The following is a 23,885-nucleotide window of genomic DNA, read 5'->3' on the forward strand; positions in this document are numbered from 1 at the left end:
ATAATGTCACCCACCTCACAGAGCTGCTGTGATAAGTACATAACATATGTAAAATCTATGTAACAGGATCACAAACAACCCTCATAAATAATAGTTTTTATAAACCATCTAAGGTATGCAGTCCATTCTTCAGTGCTAGTCTCAATTTTAGCTAAGTTCTGAAGGTATAACAGAAATTTGTATCTGAACAATAAACAGTATAAACTATAGCTCAGTTTTTTGGTAAAGTCATAAGTGATATAGTAGTCACTTTTCCCTTAACTATACTCTTTTTAGAAGGACAGCAGAATAATCTGTTTACTTTTTCTCCAAAGAACAGAGTTGGTTCTTCTCACTTTAGAACATTCCATGAACCTGGGTACCTGGGTGGCTTAGTCGGTTAAGTGTCTGCCTTTGGCCCAGGTCATGATCCCAGTCCTGCATTGGGCTCCCTGCTCAGCAGGGAGTATTTCTCCCTCTCCCTCTGCCCTTCCCCACCCCTCCACCCCCCCACACCCCCTCACTCATTCACTCTCTCATGCTCATACACTCTCTCTCTCCTTCTCAAACAAATAATTAAAGTCTTTAAAAGAAAATAAACAAAAAACTGATTCTCTTCTGCAGAGTTCTTTTGGAGATCCAAAAGACTAGTTCTGGATAAACTAGTTTTAGTTTATCTAAAAGAAATAAAATTTTATTTATCTCTCAAATCAAATCTTCATCTCTATAATTAAAGTCTCTAGTATTTCAGAATCTTAGTCACTGTTCAATCCCCAAATAAGACAGGTATTTCCCACAGAGACAGGGTTCAGTTTGGTTAGATTCCAGGAGGGACTCAGGTCAGCCATAAGAAATAGAGCACCTTAGTGAGAAAAAGAGAAACCAGCAGGGACTACCACGATTCCCTGGTTCCTATCAAGGTTATAACAAAGAAAGAACTCTGTGTGAGCAAAAACACAGTTCACAGAGCTCTAAAAATTAATAAGACTTTGATGTTTGTTTTTAAATGTGATCTTTTTCAGCAAAAGAAATAAACATGTACCCTAAGACAACACTAAACCCAGTCCAACAGGCTCATCTTCTGTACTTACTCTGTCGCAGCAACCATCCACTCTTCACAAATGCCATTTTTCCACCTATAAAAGAAACAGCCAATTTCAAAGTTATACCTAGAAAAGAGAATGGCCCATTTAAGCTGTTTTTCACTCACAACACTTCTGACACCAAACATGTGGGGTCTTTCTACATTAAAAACCAATTCTCTGAATCTCAGGACAACAACTAGACGTCTACTGATTCAACTCAGTTCTGACCTAGAATTAGCATCAGTTAAGGGTTCTGTTCCCCAAGAGTGCTCCCACTTTAGAAACAAATTCTAAGTCTCCAGTATTTCTGACCTACAAATTGGGGGTTCCCACAACCTCTCCTCAAATTTGGTAATTTTGCCAGAATGATTCACAGAACTCAAGAACGTGTTTTATTTACCATTTCCTGTTTCTTTTAAAGGATACAACACAGGAAAAGCCAGACCGGAAGAGATGCAAAGAGCATCATATGGGTAAGCCTTCCATGCCTTCTCTAGGCACACTGCCCTCTCCCAGTACCTCTATGTGATTATTAACCCAGAAGCTCTTAGAACCCTGGCTTTAGGGGTTTTAAGGAGGTTGCATTAAGTAGGCTGATTGATTACATTACTGACCACTGGTGACTGTACTTAATCCCCAGCTTCTCCCCATCCCTGCAGGTCCAGGGATGGGGCTGAAAGTTCTAACCTTCTAATCACAAGGTTGAGTTCCCTGGAATTTGGCCCCATCCTAAAGTTATCTAGGGGCCCAGCCAGCGTTGCTTCATTAGCATAAGCTCAGATATGGTTGAAAAGGGCTTATTATGAATAACAAGATACTCAGCACCTCTATCTCAGGAAATTCCAAAGGTTTTAAAAGTTCACATATTTCTGGTTTTATCACAAAAATCACAGCCATCTGGTTTAACTGTCCATCCTGACCTCCTTCTGTGTCAGTTGAGGAAGGCACCAAAGCCATTAAAATCTGGCATTTACCTAATACCTCCTCAATAGGGACAATAAAACCCCTCCCCACACCTCCCACTCTAGGCTTTGGGCTCAATACTCTGCCCACCTTACTAAATCTAACACCACTCAACAGACATAAGGCACCCCAGGAACACTAAGATTTAGCTCTGTCAAGGATTTGTGACTTCTCCAAACATGCCCAGTGTCCTGGGGCTCTGGGGTCCACTGCTTCAGCTTTATTCCTGGTATGACCAGTTGAATTCACACAGCCCAGTCAGATGTGCACTAGTGTCAACAAGCCAAGTGGCTGGTTAGAACAGAATTCAAGAAGTCAAGAAAGAGTGTGATAAATTTAACTCCATAAAAATAAAAATCTGAGTGGAAAAACAAGTCAAAAAGACAAAAGATTAAGAAAAAACATTTACAACTATATGGCAGCAAAGAGCTAATTTCCTTCACATTCATAGCTCACACATAACAGAAATGACCATCACCCAGCAGTTTACAAGAAAAGGAACCTTAATGAGCAAAAAATTTGTAAGATATTCAATTTCTCTCTTAATTCTAAAGACAAAATTCAAAACACAAGTCATAATATTACCTATCAGATAGACACAAATGAAGAAAACTATGATACCCAGAAAGGAGTAAGCAAAATGGCAGGAGTGAAAACTGGTGCAAACCTCTGGGAGGAAGATTTGACATCCATCAAAATTTTAAACGTTCATAAACTGTGACCCAGAAATTTCACGATTACTAGGATTATGCTTCACTGACAGATGTGCAGAGGTCTACCAACAAATCTGTTTATTGGCAATGTATATACGGCAATGTTGCTTATACTGCAAAATACTAGCCCCATCCAAAGCGATCCACTTCAGAAAATGGCTCAAAGGGTACCTCTACAAATGACAGATCATTATGCAGATATGAAAAAGGAGGTAGAACAATGTGTGCTGATATCTGCACAATTGTTTTGGGGAAGGAATCACAGAAACTCTTAACCACGTGTATCTCTGCGGAGAAGAAATGAGGCAATGCTGTGTATGTATCAGAAAGGAAGGTGACTAGGGGCACCTGGGTCGCACAGTTGGTTGTGCATCCGACTCTTGGTTTCGGCTCAATGAGTGAGCTCACGGTTGTGACATGGAGCCCCACATCAGGCTCCATATTCAGTGAGGAGTCTGCTTTTAACTCTCACTACCCACCTTCCCTTTGCACACACAAGTGCTCTCTAAAATAAATAAATTTTTCGAAAAAAAGAAGAAAAAGTGACTATTCAGTCCTATTACACCTTTCTATTAATACTTAATTTTTTAACAATTTCCATGTATTATATCCTTTTTCTTTCATCAACAGATTTTAGGGGCTCCTTGTGGGCTCAGTTGGTAAAACATGCAATACTTGATCTCAGGGTTGTGAGTTTGAGTTCCATTTTGGTCATAGAGATAACTTAAAAAAATTTTTTTGGAATTAAAAAAAATAGGGGTACCTGGGTGGCTCAGTCAGTTAAGCATCTGACTTCAGCTCAGGTCATGATTTTGGGGTCCTCGAATCAAGCCCCAAGTCAGGCTCCCCACTCAGTGGGGAATCTGCTTCTGCTGTGTCTCTCTCAAATAGACAAACAAAATCTTTAAAAAAAAAAAAATAGATCTTACTTGGAGAATTTATTTGGACCATTTTTGTTTTCTACTTTAGCATTTTTAGGTATTCTCTTTAAGGGCTGGAAGGTTAGCAAAACGGAAGAAAAGCCTAAGTGGGCACCTGATAAGAACAAATCAGTCCCCCCACCTTTAATTTTTCCCATGTCTGACTAAATTCTCACCATTCTCCAAACCTTTACAAAATAAGCTACACAAGCTTGGTTCATCCTATACTCCAGCATCTCCCAAATCTCATATATTAAATGTTCTTAATATCCTTGTGATTTCTGCCAACTCATGCTGTCTGTCCTCTCCATGAAAGGAAGTAAGTTTTTCATCTTTCCCCATTTTTCTCCCACACACTCAGGTAAACTAGAAACAGAAAGGCAGTCTCTCCCCTTTTTCTGAGTGCACATACATGCTTCTCACTGCTGACTAAAAGGGACTAAGCCAAGTGCCGCTGACTAGAGGGCTAACAGCACCTATCACTGACCAGGAAACCCTCCCTAATCCAAGGCTGTTAAGCAAAATGAGAGTTTATTATTTAAACCAGGTTGAATGGTTTTCTAAACCTACAGCAAGAAAAGAAGGGGAAAAAACCTTGCAGCCTAAAATAATGATTTATTTCAAAACAGACACCATCATATTTTCATCCAACAAATACTGAATGCTAATGTGTGCCCAACCTTGTAGTAGGCACTAAGGACACAGCAGTGACCAAGCTAAAGTCCCTGTTTTCATGTAGCTTACCCTGCAATAAAAGCAACAGATTAAACTTAATTAAAGATGGGTGATGCAATGCTGTAGACAACATTTCTGTAGTGGTGTTATTACCCCAGAGCATAAATCAGTATTCATTCACGCCAAATCCTGAATAATTATACTAAAGTGTCCTACCATCATCATAACATGAATTCTTAATCTGTATTTCATGTGAAAAGGAAAATACCTGGGTATAGACCAAAAAATTATTAGGAGGTATTGGTAGCTACCAAGTCACAATACAATACAATAAAATCTGGCTGAAATGCTATCATACAACTTCACTGGTACTTGATCTGTTGGTGGTTATGTAAAAATAGTCAAAATGTCAGTCCTGGGATAAGAACAGTTACATTTACTCAAAGGTCTTTTAAGAACCTGAGACCAACAAATTTACATACCTGCAAATTTAGTAACACTACCGACCATGAAGATAGGAGTTTAAAAGAGAGTTCATGCTAAAACATTAAGGACCTAGAGATTTCCTATTATCTACAAATTGTATAGGTCAGCATCTGAGTTGCCAGATATTATACCTCTATTCTCTTAGTACTTACTTCCTGGGAGGTTGGGTTTTACTTTCAGGTACCTGGGTATGTAAACATGAAGAAACAGAAATCAATACCAGGCCATTTGAGAAAAAATTTAAAAAGAAAAAAATATATATGGAGTTTAAAGAACATCCTACTAAAGAATGAATGAGGCAAATGGGAAATTAAAGAAGAATTTAAAAAATATATGGAAGCAAATGAAAATGAAAACACAACAGTCCAAAACCTTTGGGATGCAGCAAAGGCAGTCTTAAGAGAAAAGCACATAGCAATACAGGCCTTCCTCAAGAAGCAAGAAAAGTCTCAAATATACAACCTAACCTTACACCTAAAGGAACTGGATAAATAATAGCAAATAAAGCCTAAATTCAGCAGGAGAAAATAAAGATTAGAGCAGAAATCAATGATATAGAAATTAATTTAGAAAAGAAAAAGAACAGAACAATGAAACTAGGAGTTGGTTCTTTGGGAGATTGATAAACCCCTACCCAGACTTACCAAAAAGAAAAGAGAAAGAACCCAAATTAATAAAATCGTGAATGAAAGAGGAGAAATCTCAACCAACACCACAGAAATACAAACAATTAAGAGATTATTATGAGCAATTACATGTCAACAAATTGGGCAATCTGGAAGAAATAGATGCATTCCTAGAGACGTATAAATTACCAAAACTGAAGCAGAAAGAAATAGAAAAACTGCATAGACCTATAACCAGCAAAGACATTGAATCAGTAAACAATCTCCGAACAAAAAAAGTCCAGGGCCAAATGGTTTCCCAGAGGAAATCAACCAAACATTTAAAGACAAATTAATACCTATTCTCCTGAAACTATTCCAAAAAACAGAAATAGAAGGAACTTCCAAACTCATTCTATGAGGCCATTACCTTGATCCCAAAACCAGACAAAGACCCCACTAAAAGGGAGAAATACAGATCAATATCCCTGACGGGCATGGATGCCAAAATTCTCACTAAGATACCATCCAATAAGATCCAACAGAATATTAAGAGGATTATTCACCATGACCAAGTAGGACGGATTTATTCCTGGGCTGCAGGGGTGGTTCATCACCAATAAATAATCACCGCATCAATAAAAGAAAGGACAAGAACCATATGATCCTCTCAATTGATGCATAAAAAACATCTGACAAAATATAGTATCCCTTCTTAATAAAAACCCTGCATCACGTAAGGATAGAGGGAACACGCCTAACATCATAAAAGCCATATATGAAAAACCCACTGTGAGTTTCATCCTCATTGGGGAAGAACTAAAAGTTTTTCCCCTAAGGTCAAGAACACAACAGGGATGTCCACTCTCACCATTGTTGTTCGACATAATACTGGAAGTCCTAGCCTCAGCAATCAAACAAAAAGAAATAAGAGGCATACAAATCAGCAAAGAAGCAGTCAAACTTTCACTCTTCACAACTCTAGAAAACCCAAAAGACTCTACCCAAAAATTGTTAGAACTGATACAGAAACTCAGCAAAGTCTCAAGATATAAAATCAACACACAGAAGTCAGTTGCACTTCTATACACTAATGAAACAGAAGAAAGAAAAATTAAGGAATCAATCCCATTGACAATTGTACAATTGTACTAATTTACAAATGTACCAAAACCCATAAGATATCTAGGAATAAAACTAACCACTCTGAAAACTATAGAACACTTATGAAAGAAATTGAGGAAGACAAAAAGAAATGGAAAAACACTCCACACTCATGGAGTAGAAGAACAAACATCATTAAAACGTCTATACTGTCCAAAGCAATCTACACTTTCAATGTAATCCCTATCAAAAAGCATCAGCATTTTTTAGAGCTGGAAGAAACAATCCTAAAATTTTTATGGAAGAACAAAAGACCCCAAATACCTAAAGCAATCCTGAAAAAGAAAACCAAAGCTGGAAGCATCACAATTCTGGACTTCAAGCTGTATTACAAAGCTGTAATTATCAAAACAGTACAGTACTGGCACAAAATCAGACACACAGATCTATGGAAAAGAACAGAAAACCCAGAAATGTACCCTTAATTCTATGGTCAACTAATCTTTGACAAAGCAGGAAATAGCCAATGGAAAAAAGAGAGTCTCTTCAAAAAATGGTGTTGGGAAAATTGGACAGCCACACACAGAAGAATGAACCACTTTCTTTCACCACACACAAAGATAAACTCAAAATGGAAGATGTGGGACAGGAATCCATCAAAATCCTAAAGAGAACACCTCTTTGACCTCTTGCTAGACACGTCTACACACAGAGGGGAAACAAAAGCAAAAATGAACTATCGGGGGCTGCCTGGGTGGCTCTGTCGGTTAAGCATCTGACCCTTGGCTTCAACTTAAGTCATGATCCAGGGATCATGCCCAACATCTGGCTCCACACTGAGTGCAGAGTAGGCTTCAGATTCTTTCTCCCTCTTCCTCCTCCTTTACCCCTCCCTGCTCACACTTGAGTATGAGAGCAAGCGCACATACACTCTCTCTAAAGAAATAAAATCTTAAAAAAAAAAAAGGAATACTGCAACTTCTTCAGGATAAAAAGCTTTTGTGCAGAAAAGGAAACACCAACAGAACTAAAAGGCAACCCATGGACTAGGAAAAGATATTTGCAAATGACATATCAGATAAAGGGCTAGTACCCAAAAATCTATGAACTTAACAAACTCAACACCCAAAAAACAACAAATCCAGTAAAGAAATGGGCAGAAGACAAAAACAGACACTTCTCCAAAGAAGACATACACAAATGGCTAACACACACATGAAAAAATGCTCAACATCACTTGGCATCAGGGAAAATAAAAATCAAAACCTTTATGAGATACCACCTCACACAAGTCAGAATGGCTAAAATGAACAAGTCAGGAAACAACAGATGTTGGTGAGGATGTGGAGAAAGGGGAACCCTCTTACACTGTTGATGGAAATTCAAGTTGGTGCAGCCACTCTGGAAAATAGTATGGAGGTTCCTCAAGAAGTTAAATATAGAGTTACCTTAAAACCCAGCAACTGGGGCTGCCTGGGTGGCTCAGTGGGTTAAGCCTCTGCCTTCAGCTCAGGTCATTATCTCAGGGTCCTGGGATCGGGTCCCGAATCGGGTTCTCTGCTAGGCAAGGAGCCTGCTTCCTCCCCCACCCCCTCTGCTTGCCTCTCTGCCTACTTGTGATCTCTCTCTGTCAAATAAATAAAATCTTAAAAAAAAAAAAAAACCAGCAACTGGACTACTAGATATTAACCCCAAAGATGCAAATGTAATGATCCAGAAGGGCATCTGCACCCCAATGTTTATAGGAGTAATGTCCACGTCAGCCAAACTGTAGAAAGAGTTGACATGTCCAATGACAGATAAATGGATAAAGAAGACCTGGTGTGTGTGTATATGTGTGTGTCTAGGTATGTGTGTAGCTATCTATAATAGAATATTACTCAACCATCAAAAAGAATGAAATCTTGCCATTTGCAACAACATGCATGGAACGTCATTGGGTATTATGCTAAGCAAAATAAGTCAGAGAAACACAAATACCATTTAATTTCATTCATATGTGAAATTTAAGAAACAAAACAAATGAATATAGGACAAGGGAAGGTACAAGAAAAGAAAAAAAGAGAGGGAGCCAAAGCACAAGAGACACAGAACTCCGGGAAACAAACTGAGGGTTGCTGGAAGGGAGGTAGGTGGGAGGAGGTAACTGGGTGATGGGCATTAAGGAGGGCACTTGATGTGAAGAGCACTGGCTCTTATATGCAACTGATGAATCACTAAATTCTACCCCTGAAACCAATAATATGCTATATGCTAACTGGATTGAATTTAAATTTTAAAAGTTAAAAAAAATAAATAAATAAAGGGCACCTGGGTGGCTCAGTGGGTTAAAGCCTCTGCCTTTGGCTTGGGTCATGATCCCAGGGTCCTCGGATTGATCCCCACATCGGGCTCTCTGCTCAGCGGGAAGCCTGCTTCCTCCTCTCTCTCTCTCTGCCTGCCTCTCTGCCTACTTGTGATCTCTGTCAAATAAATAAATAAAATCTTTAAAAAAAAAAAAGCTTCTACATCAAGAGGACATCATTATCTTTAATGTGCCTATAAAAAATAATTCAAAACCATTAGAGTAAGAGAAAATTAGAGTATTACAAGGCTGAAAGAAACAAACTGGAATTAGCAGTAGAAAATCATGTGGGTTTTGGGGATTTTTGTTCTTTTTAAGTAAATTCCATGCGGTGTCTTGGAGCACAACACAGGGCTTGAATGCATGACCTGGATATTGGACCTGAGCTGAGATCAAAAGTTGGACACTTACTTAACCTATTAATCCACCCAGGCACCAGAAACTCATGACTTCTTGAAAAGGGGTAGTTCTTCTGTGGACTCAAGTAGCTTTTTCTCTGGTATCATCCTATCTTTAGTCATTCTGTGGGACAATCTCACATGTACCCCTGCATCCAGATTTTTATCTCTGATACTGGTCTCCTCAAAAAGGAATCAATGCTCCCTGAAAATGAGCTGGTTACAACTTAGGGACAGGAAACCTCAAGATGTGCCTACTACCAAAAAACAAAGATACTTTCAGGAATGCCTTTAGAAAGGATAAAGAAGCAAACCAGCTGAAGGAAGGGCTTCTGATAATGCCAAATTGAGAACAATAATTATAATTCATTAGAACCAACTGAGAATGAAAGGTATCCTTAGTATAGATGAGTAAAAATCAAATACACTGCTATGAAATGTGTCAGAGAAAACACAATTTCCAATGTGAGTTTAGATTTCCTTCAACAAGGGATGGGGTGGGGGGGGTTAAAATTTGTTTAAATACTTTGATTTGTATACCTTCTCCTCACTAGATAATTCAAAAGGTTATTACGGTAATAGAGATCTTTGTCATGTTTACTAGAACACTACAATTTCTTTTTTAACAGGAAGTCTGGACTTCTGAGTTAAGGACTCAACTGTACAAAATTTATGCAGTAGGGAAGATCAGAGGAACAGGCTTTGAAACAGCCTAAAACAGGCTACTGGGAAGAAGGATGTTCAGGAAACGAACCTTGGACTCACACCCTCAGGAATACACTTGAGTTTGGTTATTTGCACTTGCTGAGCAGGCACTTACAAGTCAGTCTCCAGAAAAGTCAAAAGACACCAAGAAAAGATTAAAGCCCCATGATAATAAAAGCCTCCTAAAACCCCTTGTAAGATCTTCACTCTAATTAGGCAATACCATCTACCGCAGCACATCTTCTTGGGGGACTGAAGCCAGAGCATTTTGCCATCTAGCAGAGACTGCAAGGTGGGCACTCATCTGAATGCAGGAGAACAAGTTCTTTATCCCCATTAAAGAGATGTGTGTCCTTTGACTGTGCCTACTAGCCTCTTCTGTCAGGCATCACTTTGGTATCATGACCACCACATGAAGCATATTGCCTCATCAGCCTTAGTCTCAGCCTCTAAAACAAGAGAACCCTTGCCTCTGGCTCCCAACCCATAAGCAACATGTAACACAATACAGATCCTCCATATAAGATACACCAAGGGCTTATAAATAAGATACACCAAAGGCTACAAGTACTTAAATAAGCAGCTGCCATCAACTACACCTTAAATGGCCCATGTCACCTAAGCTGGACCACAGCTGCATCTTTCTTTTTTTTTTTTTTAAGATTTTATTTATTTATTTGACAGACAGAGATCACAAGTAGGTAGAGAAGCAGGCAGAGAGAGAGAGAGAGAGGAGGAAGCAGGCTTTCTGCGGAGCAGACAGCCCGATGTGGGGCTCGATCCCAGGACACTGCGATTCTGACCTGAGCCAAAGGCAAAGGCTTTAACCCACTGAGCCACACAGGCGCCCCCAGCTGCATCTTTCTATCTAGAGTCTGCACCCTGCCAGGCCCCTGAATCCTGACCACAGAGCAGAGGGAGAAGGGACATTATCTATCACTCAGCCTACTTGCCCTCAGCCCTACAGAGCACTCATATGCCTAAAAGAAGTACCTTACTCATCAGCCTAGCCCAATTCCTGACCCCAGATCCTGCTAGCCTGTCCTGCCTTGAGAGTACCTGGAAACAGTGCTGGTGGGAGAGGGTGGGGGGGCAGACTTTAAACATCTATAGTCTCATTTTCCCTCTGCGTTAAACAGAAATATTACATAGATATGTAAAGTCCATATTTCTTGTTACTAAACACTGGAATTCACAAGAGAATTATTTTCACAGAAGGCACAACAGTAATATTAAAATGAGGATCCTAGACAAAAGAAATACCAGTAATGTCAAGATCACCCATGCAGGTGACTGCTTTGCTATTTTCAACATTAATGATGGATTACAAGGAGCACAAACAACTAAATCTCCCTCCTGAAATGCAACTAAAGTGAGTTAAGGGGAAAACAGGGCCTAAATCACAAAGACAAAAACACCAACAGCAGGGACAAAAGCAGATGACCCGTGTTCAAATCCTGACTCACTCATTTATAAATAAACTTGGGGGTTGGGAAATAAGTAAATAAATAACCTTGGGCAAGTTACCTAACTTTTTTAAGCCTTAGTTTCTTGATCTAGACAATGAGAATACCAACAACTACTTGACATTTGGAAAACTGGGTGAAAGAACATGTGTTTGGCATAGTGCCTGACATTACTAAAACTCAAGAAATGGGAGCTGCTCACACAGCAATTATCATTATTATCACTTTACTTCCTCACTAGCCACATGACTAAAATTTGTCCAGAACATTCCAGAAGATAGTAGCACATTACACTGCTTCTCAAATGGCTTAGAAGACTTAATAAAGATGCCCTTGAAGGTTAAAATTTGAATACATGTACACTAGAAATAAAAGCAAAAAACAAAAAACCTTGCAGAACACATAACCAAATCCATCCCTTAAGGAACAGGAATATTTCTTTGCCTTACCTTGCTGAATTCCACATTACTTCACAACTTATTTCAACATTCCACTATTTCTATCCTGGAGCAAGATCTATTGCATAAACTAAAACTCATCAGATAAAAGTCCTGCGGTTGGTCTCTAGACAATAAAACACCAGCAAACTAACTACCTGCAAAATACCCACATTACTCACATGCCAGTAAACCTATAGGAAGTTTTTAAATATAAATCATATTCAGCAATTCAAATTAGTTTAAATGTGAACTCAAATCATTTTAAAAACACTGAATCCAAGGGTACCTGGGTGGCTCAGTTGGTTAAGCACCCCACCTCTTGGTTCCAGCTGAAGTCCTGATCTCAGGATCATGAGATCAAGCCCCATGTGCAGATATGCACTCAGCATAGAGTCTGCTTCAGATTCCTTCTCCCTATCCCTCTACACCCCACTTCATGAGTGCACATGCACTCTCTAAAATAAAACCTTTAAAAACAAAACAAAACACTGAATCCAAAAGACATCAATTTTAACAGGTAGAAAGAATATTCCCTTTGGAATCTGGCAGTTCTGAGCTCTACCTGCTATGACTATGAGCACAAAAGCAAACCTCCCAAGCCTCACTTTCTTACCTATATGACAGGACATTACTAGTTATCTCATGAGGTTAGTGTGACAGTTAACTGAGATAATATGCCCAAAGAGCCCCATATGAGGCACTCCAAAAGAGAGAACAGCTATAATTACAATACTATCTTGTTCTAAGAAGTGCAATTCAAGGCTGTCTACAACTGACTCACTCACAATACACTTGTTCCTCTAGCTAGCCCTCTCTGTACTTTAACTGTAAAAGTGACTACCTTATCAAAGGAAGGAAAACTCTGTTCTTCAAAAATGATAATGCAGGGGCACCTGGCTGGCTTCATCAGTAGAACATGCCACTCTTGATCTCAGGGTTGTGAGTTTGTGCCCCACATTGAGTGTAGAGATTACTTAAAAATAAAATCTTTAGGGCGCCTGGGTGGCTCAGTGGGTTAAGCCGCTGCCTTCGGCTCAGGTCATGATCTCAGAGTCCTGGGATCGAGTCCCGCATCAGGCTCTCTGCTGAGCAGAGAGCCTGCTTCCCTCTCTCTCTCTCTCTGGCTGCCTCTCCATCTACTTGTGATTTCTCTCTGTCAAATTAATAAAAAAAAAAAAAATTAAAAAAAAAATAAAATAAAATCTTTAGGGGTGCCTGGATAACTTGGTTTTGGCTAAGGTCATGATTTCATGGGGTGTGAGACTGAGCCCTGCCTTAGGCTCTGCACTTAGCACGAAGTCTGCATGAAGATAATCTTCCTCTGCCTTCCTCACTGTGTGTGTGTGTGCACGTGTGTGCACGCACACACACGCATGCACTCTCGCAATGTATAAATGTTTAAATAAAATCTTTTTTTTTTTTAAAGATTTTATTTATTCATTTGACACAGAGAGATCACAAGTAGGCAGACAGGCAGGCAAAGAGAGAGAGAGGAGGAAGCAGGCTCCCCGCGGAGCAGAGAACCCGATGCGGGACTCGATCCCAGGACCCTGAGATCATGACCTGAGCCGAAGGCAGCGGCTTAACCCACTGAGCCACCCAGGCGCCCAAATAAAATCTTAAAAAAAAAAAAGAACGATATTGTAAAGGCAACAAGAATTCCCAAGTGCCTCTAAATACAGGGAACAAAAACTGGATGATACATCATCATTTAGTTCATATATAGCACTGACCATTACCATGTAGCAACCACTTCTCAATAACAAGCCTAATATAGCACTCATCAAAGGAGAGACACGCTGGACAGGCAAGAAAGCTCAACTTTCTATCCTCACCATCAAATTCAGAAGCAAACATACAACCAATGAAACACAACTAACCCTCATTTTGTAATACGTTTATTTTATTCTCTGAAGTTTTTCATAGTTACAGACACTAGTAATTTTTAATTTCTTTAGACATCTGGAAAGAAAAAAAAGGCAGAGTTAAGGAGAAAGAACCCAAATATTTATGTAGAGTGGCAAGCTGGGAAGCACAGAAAAGTTTCTAGAGGCAATCAGAAAAGAACACTCTATCTTCCAGAGAAGTAATATGACTATCACACAGAGTGCTATCTGTTCTTCATTCTATAGAATGATGTACAAGTTTCATAAATTCAGTCCTTGAGATTATTAGGAATTTTACCTACAGAATATGCCAACACAATTAAAAATATGCTAGTGAAGAACCTCTGTCAGGTTCTGAGTTCTTTTCTGTAGCTTCCTTTAGTAAGCATATACTGAACACTAAGTTGTCTGCCAGGACCATCCTGAAGCATTTTGAATTCCTGCCCTCAGAGATCAGTATGTTGGGGAGGGGCAGGGGAGTCAAGTATAAAAATCACTAATGCGAAAAATAAACCCCAGGCATTCTCATTGCCACGTATAGGCTGGCCCTTAAGACAATCACATATATTTTGGTCATTGATCTGTTCGACAAATAATGACGGCCACAATAAGCAGCTGACAGTCCTCGTCAGCTAGGGCCCTAATTCCCCTTGTGACTTCAGACAACTCATTTCCTGCACTGGCTATAGCTTCCTCAAAGACCAAGAGACCCAGAACTTCCCCCCTTTCGTTATAAATACTCCAGCCTCTGTCAGTGACTCCACCCTATCCTAGTCAGAAGAGGTTTTAAAAAAAAAAGATTCTCGGGGGCCAGGAGTCAATGGCGTTGGGAATTAACCGCGTTCCTCTATATTTCTTGACAGTATGGCCATTACACCGCATACCCTCCACACGCCCTGAAAAACAGGAACTTACTATTCCTTCATTTTTACGAAGCCTCTTCTATGTAAATACTTCACATTTGAGATAAAAACAAAAAACTCTCTGCCCACACAAAATAAAAACCCTGCGCTCCGGAGTTCCCAATCTGGCTGAGTGAAAAGATCAAACGTGAAAAAAGGTAATGTGCAACCAAAAGTCCTAAGACTAACCACCAACCACTACAAAGCCAGAAATAAGTGAAAGGAAGTGGGGGCCAGTCGCACCCGCGAGTCCTCAGCTTCAATGCTGCTCTGTTCCTAAGGAGAGTGCAATCTCGGTGCGGGCAAGGCAGAAACTAGGCTCTGGGAGACCCGTGCCGGCGGAAAGGTGGCGGGCCCGCGGGGAGCACCTGAGGGAACGGGGACAGCAGCAGGAGAGCTCGGGCAGGACTGGGCAGCTCAAGGGGAAGCTCTGGAGAGGCCGACACCAGAGAGGGGAGAAGGGGCGTGGGTCGGGGATCTCCTCAGAGGGGCGTCGAGTGGGTGGCGCTGGAGGAGGTGCCACAGGGGCCCGGAAGAGGAGGGACGCTCACCGGGAGGAGGGGGTGCTCTTGGAGGGGTGCGGGTCTGGGCGGCTCTACAGGGGAGGGCACGACGGCACCAAGGGCCGAGAACAGTGCCTCCCGAGCGGCTTGGAGCTGCGCAGCTCTAGCCTGGCCGAAGCCGAGGGGGTCCGCTCCGAGGGGGACGGGATGGGCGGCTCTAAGGAAGGTTCTGGAGGAGTCGACACGGGGGAAGAAGAGGGCACGCGGAGCGGCACCGCTCCAGAGGAGACTCTGGTGGGGCCAACACCAGGAAGTGAAGAAAGAAGGTGGGTCCGGGGAGTCTGGGGGGTCGCCTCAGACGCGCGCCGAGGGAACGCCGCTAGAGGAGGCTGGGATCTACGCCGGGGAGGGGCGGGCCGCTGGGTGTAAGGTGGGGTTCTCTCCGAGGGATGCGGGGCTGGGCGGCTGTACGAGAAGTTCTGCAGGGACCTACACCCGGGAAGGGGAGGACGCGCGGAGAGGGACGACTTTCTCACCAAGGCTCTAAGGGACCGACGCCGAAGACGTGCGGGACCGCGGGTAGAGAAGGGATCGTCTCCGAGTGGTGACAGGCTGGGCGACTCTAGGGAAAGGCTCCAAAGGAACCAACTCTGGACGGTGGGGAAAAGAAGGGGCCCTGGAGTCGCCTGGACCGGATGAACACATTTACCTGCGAACTCTCCAGCCGCCGCGGAGCACCGAAGCAGGGCGCGTGACCGCAAGGACGCCACTGGGGTTCCTGGGGTCCGACTGCCTCACGCCTACGTCCGGGCCGCTGTGCAACGTCACACCTCCCCGCGCGCATGCGTCCGGCCGCGCGGGGCATGCCCGGAATAGTCGCGGAGGCAGTGGCAGAGCATGGGTAGTCATAGGAGGGAGGGGAGGGTCCTGAGGCATCCTCAACTTTGCTTAAGTGGAGGTTTAATTTTCAACTGAAAAAGTTGTTTGCACCCTGGTCTTTGTCCAATTGCCATCCTCCAATAAAAGGAGCCAGGGCTGCTTAGAGAAATGAGTGGCTCTAGAACCATAGCAGCGAAAGCACAACCTGAGCCTGGAGCTTGATGTAGAAGTAAGAAATGCTCAAAAAATAAAATCATGGAGGCATGTCAAAGGACACAGGAATAAACCTGAAAAAGCTCCCCATGGTCAAATCTGGAACAACTTGAGAACCAAAATAAATTATGTAGTATTAGGTTATAACAGAGTATAAAACAAATATAACAGAGTCCTTTTTTTTTTTTTTTAGATTTTATTTGTTTATTTGACAGACACAGATCACAAATAGGCAGAGAAGCAGGAAGAGAGAGAGGAGGAAGCAGGCCTCCGGCTGAGCAGAGAGCCCAATGTGGGGGATGATCCCAGGAGCCGAAGGCAGAGGCTTTAACCCACTGAGCCACTCAGGCGCCCCCGGAGTCCATTCTTTTGAAAGTAAATGGTTAAATTAATGAAGAGAGAAGTTTATTTTTTTTTAAGATTATTTATTTATTTATTTGCCAGTGATAGAGGGAGAGAGAGCGAGCAAGCACAGGGAGACAGAGAGGCAGGCAGAGGCAGAGGGAGAAGCAGGCTCCCTGCCGAGCAAGGAGCCCAATGTGGGACTCTATCCCAGGACACTGGGATCATGACCTGAGCCGAAGGCAGCCACTTAACCAACTGAGCCACCCAGGCGTCCCAGAGAAGTTTATTTTTAATAGAAGAATTCTAATAATAATAATAATAATAATAACTCCAGAGGGAGTATAAACCTCCACCCACACATCTCTGATCTGCATAATTGCTTCCTCTCAAAGAGAGGGAAGAAAATAACTTTAGAGTGGAGAAACCTGAGAAACACGAGTAGAGTGATAAAGATTGACATCAGCCATGGTAAGTCATGTTGATAATATTTACCTTTGACATGGTGTGATGAAAAGGTCACTTTTCCTTTGGCCTTCCTCCCAAAAAAACTACAGTCCCAATCTAACCATGACAAAAACATCAGACAACTCCTAATTCATGCATGTTCAACAAACTACCTCATCAGTACTCCTCAAAAACTTTAAAGGTCATGAAAAACAAGGAAAGACTGAGAAACTGTCAGATGCAATGGGGAATCCAGGGTGGAATCCTGGAAAAAACTGGTAAATTCCAAATGCTTGATTTTGAATAATAACAATTACTTGTAATTTTTAGTTTTGATAATTGCACCGTGATTATGTAAGATGTGAACTTTATCTGAAACTGATTGAAGAGTATACTAACTTTTCTGCAAATTTAAAATTATTCCAGGAGCATCTAGGTGGCTCAGTCAGTTAAACATCTGCCTTCCACTCAAGTCCTGATCCAGGGTCCTGGGATGGAGCCCTGCACTGGGCTCCCTACTCATCGAGAAGCCTGCTTCTTTCTCTCCTGCTCCCTGTCTTGAATAAATACATATCTTTTAAAAAATAAAATAAAATTATTCCAAAATAAAATAAAAAGTTTATTTTTAAAATAAAGAAGATAATGGTGGGAAATAGAGAAATGTTAGTGATCTTTACTGCTAAACTTTTAAGATGGCTTTAAGCCCCTGTGGTGCCTCTGGGCTCAAGGTAGGGACTCTTCCTGGGAAGTAGCCTGAGGGAACTTCCCACCACCCTCCTCCTCAAAGGTGAATTTTGTAAACATTTATTGAGCTATACACTTAAGATTTGTTTTTCTGTGATAAATAGCAAACATTCAATTGAGTAAATTTAAAGATCAAATTGATTTTATTTAACGATTCATGAATCGGGCAGCATCACATCTAGCAAATAGAAAGGAGCTCCAATGAGCTATAGAAAGGAAAGGTTTTTAAAGGTGGAAGAAGGATAGGAAAAGAAAATTGTCAGCAAAGAATGCATTGTTTCAAGCAAGGTTACCTTCCTCAAAGAGATCAAAATGGGTCTATCAAGAGGATTATCTCATTTATGCTTACCAGACAATTCCATGTTATTCCTGGGAGGTTGAAACTACAATTAGATTAGGTATTAAATCTTTTTTTGCTAGTGTAGAATTTAGCACAAGTGACTCCATTTGGGGACTGCTTTCTCATTTTTAACATCTACCTGTAAACTTTCTCTCTCTCGCTCTTTAAACACACGTGCGCGCACACAAACACACACACACCCCTTTGGGAAGGCCTACAGTTAATGGTCTTTAAAACTCCAAACTCTGATGGCAAGAGCTCCTGTCTTAACCCAGCTCCTCTCTGAGGAGAAATTCAGGATGGGGAATACTGTGATGCCTTCCAATCTAATCTTTTGCAAAATAGCATGATTTAGTCGACAACAGAGTTTGGAATCATCTAGAATTTTTCCTGGTTCCCACTTGATGAGGATGAGCTTGAGCAAACTGGGTGACATCACTGAAGTTCCTAACCCTCTCTCAGTAAAGCAATAAAGCTAACCCTATCTTCTGTGTTAGTTTGGTATCTTGCAAGTTTTGGATTTGGAGTGTTCAAAATACACACATTGTCTTTAAGTGATGGGTCTATGGATGACTTATTTCTTCCTCATTCTTTTCTGTATTTTCCAGATTTTCCTCAATTAATCACTTAACACTTAATTTAAAAATCATTTAGATAAGGGCACCTGGATGACTCAGTGGGTTAAGCCCCTGCCTCCCACTCATGATCTCAGGGTCCTGGGATTGAGCCCCGCATTGGGCTCTTTGCTCACAGGGAGCCTGCTTCCCCCTCTCTCTCTGCCTCCCTCTCTGCCTACTTGTGATCTATCTCTCTCTCTCTCTCTGTAAAATAAAAAAATAAATAAATAATTTTTTCTTAAAAAATACATAAAATAAAATCATTTAGACAAGAGGAAAAAAGTAATACATGTGTGTAAATATATATATGTATGTGTGTGTGTGTATATATATAATTTTTTTAAGTAGGTGTCACGCCCACCATGTAGCCCAACACAAGGCTTAAACTCACAACTCTGAGATCGAGACCTGAGCTGAGATCAAGAGTTGGCCACTTAACTAGTTGAGTCACCCAGGTGCCCCAGAAAAAAGTAATACTTGAATCTAGTTTGGCTTATGTAGGTGATCCAGGACCTGGAGCAGGAAATATCTCCTAGTAAGTTTTCTGGTTTAGCAATATTGGCTTTCTTTTCTTTTTCTTTTTTCTTTTTTTTTTTTTTAATTCTCCAATCTCTTTAATGTGAATTCAGGTCAAAACAGTTCTTTTAGGCTATTAATACACTATTTCACCTTATGTGGCAAAGCACATAAGAACTCACCAGCACCATACCTTGTGCATAGTTAAAAACACAATTCAATAAATATCAATTGAAAAATCATAGTGTGCCAGTCCTGGTGATATGAAGAACAGCAACACTCAGATCCTAATCATCCTGGACTCCTCGGATTCCATAAATAGAGGTAAATGAAATTCTCTGGAGTGTTCTGACATGCTCACAAATCACCAGTGGATCAGAGAAAGGTTTCAGGACACTCTCACAAGGAGCGGTCACCAGTAAATTGGCTTGCTGTCCAAGTCTGCTGATAATAGAAGTACAGGAAGAAGAAGGCCAACTGCAGCTAAGAACACCTAATTTCCAGCCCCATTATCTGCCAATACTGAGTATGTAGCCTCTGGTCTAGTACTGAAATGGGGTTTCAAAGAGCTACACTGGCACTCTGCATTCATCAGTCCCTGGCTCCATGGCTCCATAGAATTTGTGGTCCTCAACTCAATCAAATAAAATTTTATGCTAATTAGCCCTGCTCCCCTTTTTGCCCCAATTATAAGTACTGAAACTGAAAAAAGGAAGTGTAAGGTTTTTGTGGTATGAGAAGAGAGAAGAACCACATGGTCTTCTCAGTTGATGCAGAAAGCTTACAGCCTTCCCGTTGAGATCAGGAACAAGACAAGGATGCCCACTTTCATCACTCTTGTTCAACATAGTATTAGAAGTCCTAGCAACAGCAATCAGACAACAAAGAGAAATAAAAGGTATCCAAATTGGCAATGAAGAAGTCAAAATCTATCTTGTTGCAGATGACATGATTCTTTATATGGAAAACCCAAAAGACTCCACCCCCAAACTACTAGAACTCATACAGCAATTCAGCAACATGGCAGGATACAAAGTCAATGTGCAGAAATCAGTGGCTTTCTTATACACTAACAATGAAAATACAGAAAGGAAAATTAGAGAATTGATTCCATTTACTATAGCACCGAGAACCATAAGATACCTGGGAATAAACCTAACCAAAGATGTAAAGGATCTGTACTTGAGGAACTACAGAGCACTCATGAAGGAAATCGAAGAAGACACCAAAAGATGGAAGACCATTCCATGCTCTTGGATTGGAAGAATAAACATTGTTAAAATGTCTCTACTGCCTAGAGCAATCTATACTTTTAATGCCATTCCGATCAAAATTCCACCAGTATTCTTGAAAAAGAAAATCTAAATAAGACATCGGGTCCCTGGCTGGCTCAATCAGTAGAGCATGTGACTTGTGATCTCATGGCTGTGGGTTCAAGCCCCATACTGAGTGTAGAAGTTACTAAAATAAATAAATAGGGGTGCCTGGGTGGTTAAGCTTCTGCCTCCAGCTCAGGCTGGTTGGTTAAGCTTCTGCATCCAGCTCAGGCTGTGATCCCAGAGTCAGCAGGGAGTCTGCTTCTCCCTTGTACTTCTCTCTTTCCCCCCACTTCTGCCCCTCCCCACTCCCCCCTGCTCATGCTCTCACTCTCTCAAATAAATAAATAAATCTTTTTAAAATCATTTAAAACTGTATGGTGACTAACATAACATAATAAAAAATAAAAATCATTTAAAATAAATAAACTTTAAAAAAATTAATAGGATATGAAATACTATGTCCTGCCTCTCCATGCCATACCCTATGATCTGGAATGAGAATCCTAAGTCAAAACCAAATCTAGTCCAGGACTAGGAAGCTCTTCTACTCTGCTTGCTGCACCTTAGCTCTTCCTAGAAGGAAATTCTGAAACTTTATTGGGTACAAAATAAAGATTTTTTGCATGTTTAAATTTGACTTTATTTTTCCCTCAACACCTACTGAAAAGTGTTAACTTTCTTCAGATAGTTGGGCCCATTTCTTTTGAGGAGAACAGTTGTGTTTTCGCCCACTATAAACATGAAACTGTCCATGAAAACAAGAATGAAGAAGAGAGATGGGGCACAGATGTGGCACATTCAGCCTTGCTGTCACTGTCCTTGTTTACAGGCCTATTTCTAAACACCCTTCCCCTCCCTCACCTCACACCTTCTCTGCCTCTTTAATTGTCCACATAAAAGTGAGTCCCTCTGCTCCCCCACCCGCCACAACTTCTACTACTTAGTCATTGCTGCGTCTCTTATTATTTTTAAACACCTATTGTTTCATAGAAGTCTAAGGAGAGAATAGAAAGTCAAAATGTGTTCTTGGTCTGCCATCTTGAGTCAGAAGGCTCCAACCCCAACTCCTTTCTGTCATGCTCAACTGTCTCTAAATGTCTTGTTAACTAATAATCCCCTTACCTTGTTTTCCAGGACTATTCAGGATTCATTCTTTTAAAAAACTTGGGTGTTTGGGGGGTGGTGTCTGGGTGGCTCAGTCCATTGAACATCTGACTCTTGATCTCAGCTCAGGTCTTGATCATAAGTTGGGGTCCCACACTGACTGGACTCTATGCTGGACATGGAGCCTACTTAAAAAAAATAAGTAAGGGACGCCTGGGTGGCTCAGTTGGTTAAGCAGCTGCCTTCGGCTCAGGTCATGATCCTGGCGTCCTGGGATCGAGTCCCGCATCGGGCTCCTTGCTCTGCGGGGAGCCTGCTTCTCCCTCTGACTCTGCCTGCCACTCTGTCTGCCTGTGCTTGCTCTCGCTCGCTCTCTCTCTGACAAAAAAAAAAAAAAAAAAAAAAAATAAGTAATAACAAAAACTAAAAATACTTTTTCTTTTACCTAAATAGGGTCTGGAAGGGAAGGGAAGTAGATCCCTATCTATGTTCAATCCTATGTGCTAAACCACAACCAAACCAAAAATTTTGTATTCTCAATAACTTTGCCTCCAGCTAGATAGTGAACAGAAAACAGTGCTGTTTTCCTAATAACCTTTCAATTTTCATGTAAAAGGAATTCGAATAGATTGACAAGAAAAACGCTAAGACTCCAGTATAAAAACAGGCAAAAAAATATATGAGTAAATCATTCACATAAGGAAAGAGCAAATGTAACAAGCATTTTTTTTCTTTTTTTTTTTTAGAGAGAGATAATGAGAATGCTAGGGAGGGGCAGAGGGAGGGAGAATCTTTTTTTTTTTTTTAAGATTTTATTTATTTATTTATTCATTTGAAAAAGATGACAAGTAGGCAGAGAAGCAGGCAGAGAGAGAGAAGGAAGCAGGCTCCCCGCTGAGCAGAGAGCCCGAGTGGGGCTCAATCCCAGGACCCTGGGACTGTGACCTGAGCCAAAGGCAGAGGCTTTAACCCACTGAGCCACCCAGGCACCCCATGAGAGAGAATCTTAAGCAGGTTCCATGTCTATCTGGGGCAGAGCCTGACACAGATGCAGACATTGAGCTTGATTTCATGACCCTGAGATCATGACCTGAGTAGAAATCAAGAGTTGGTTGTTTAACCAACTGAGCCACTCAGGCGCCCTGCAACAAACATTTTTAGATGAACTTTACCTGTAATCTAACAAATGCAAATTAAATGAAATCTTTTTTTAGTGATCACATTTTAAAAGATTTTCAATGAAATGCTCAATATAAGGAGTTGATGAGACAGTCAGTGGTATACAGTATTTGTGCAAATGTAGATTGGTATGTAACCCCTCCAGAGTTAAATTTGATACTATCAAGAAGTTTAAGTTCATACTCTTTAAGTCAGTGATTCTTTGATGCAAAATCCCATAGTATACAGAAATGCCAGCCAAACGTAGTTTACAAGGATATATATCAGGTGTATAAGAAATAGAAATTAGGGGTGCTTGGGTTGCTCAGTGGTTTAAGTGTCTGCCTTCAGCTCAGGTCATGGTCCCAGGGTCCTAGGATGAGCCCTGTGTTGGGCTCCCTGCTCAGCAAGGAGTCTGCTTCTCCCTCTCACCCTACCCCCACCCCTAGTGTTATAAAACATTTCCACCAGGCTGGTCTAATAGTGGCAAAGAGCCTCAGAGCAAAGGCAAAAATAAAATACAAGAATTAGGAAAGGATAAGTTTTTGAATATTTATTTCTTTTGTTTTTAATATTAAATCTCTATAACTGTTAATAATGACTGTGCTTACCGATAGTCTCTCCAAATTCCTGAAAATGTATCCTTTGGTTTTCAGGAGCCAGTGCAGGTCATTGTAAACAGACCCCAGGCACCCTACTGAACTTGTTCAGCTATTCTCCTGAAGATAGATGTCTGCACTCTTTTTCAAGTTTTGGCTATTATCAATAAAACTGCTATAAACATTTGTGTACAATTCTTTTGCATGGATGTATGTTTTCATCTCTCTTTGGCAGATACCAGCAATTTATTAGATGACAGGATAGGTGTGTGTTTAATTTTTTAAGAAACAACCAGACCCTTTCCCAAAATATTATACCATTTACATTCCTAATATATATAGGGATAATAAATCCCTATATATATTGGATTTTTATTTTTTATAATTTAATTTTAGAATATGTAATACATTCATGTATTTCAAAAGAAAAAGA

At 40.9% G+C, this 23,885-nt stretch overlaps 2 protein-coding genes across 5 annotated transcripts in view; one reads left to right on the top strand and one right to left on the bottom strand.

Annotated features, from left to right (window-relative positions):
- Positions 1-16,014, bottom strand: part of PLEKHB2 (pleckstrin homology domain containing B2) — a 56,712-nt gene extending 40,698 nt beyond the window's left edge. The window contains exons 1-2 of one of the 4 annotated variants that reach the window (XM_032354031.1): positions 15,884-16,014; positions 1,071-1,115 (exon numbers count right to left, since the gene is read on the bottom strand). In XM_032354031.1, coding sequence (XP_032209922.1) covers positions 1,071-1,107 — 37 coding nt within the window. In that variant the 5' untranslated portion in view covers positions 1,108-1,115; positions 15,884-16,014. Of the gene's footprint in view, positions 1-1,070; positions 1,116-15,710; positions 15,856-15,883 lie in introns of those variants that run through there. The other 3 variants (XM_032354029.1, XM_032354030.1, XM_032354032.1) reach the window with 3 other exon arrangements.
- LOC116597110 (protein argonaute 18-like) lies at positions 14,590-23,624 on the top strand. Its single transcript, XM_032354348.1, has 3 exons — positions 14,590-14,631; positions 14,878-15,500; positions 23,510-23,624. Exons 1-3 carry the CDS (start codon positions 14,590-14,592, stop codon positions 23,529-23,531), a joined length of 687 nt encoding a protein of 228 aa, XP_032210239.1. The 3' UTR covers positions 23,532-23,624.
- The last annotated feature ends 261 nt before the right edge of the window (positions 23,625-23,885 follow it).

The sequence above is a fragment of the Mustela erminea genome, chromosome 8, assembly GCF_009829155.1.
Source record: "Mustela erminea isolate mMusErm1 chromosome 8, mMusErm1.Pri, whole genome shotgun sequence".
In the NCBI taxonomy this organism is placed as follows: domain Eukaryota; kingdom Metazoa; phylum Chordata; class Mammalia; order Carnivora; family Mustelidae; genus Mustela; species Mustela erminea.

Excerpts from the sequence above, each read along its gene's own strand:
- LOC116597110 (XM_032354348.1), top strand. The coding sequence starts at position 14,590 with ATGGCGTTGGGAATTAACCGCGTTCCTCTATATTTCTTGACA. Across the intron at positions 14,632-14,877 it reads TTCCTCTATATTTCTTGACA|CCAGAAATAAGTGAAAGGAA; the intron begins GTATGGCCATTA and ends ACCACTACAAAG. Across the intron at positions 15,501-23,509 it reads CCAGGAAGTGAAGAAAGAAG|GAGCCAGTGCAGGTCATTGT; the intron begins GTGGGTCCGGGG and ends TTTGGTTTTCAG.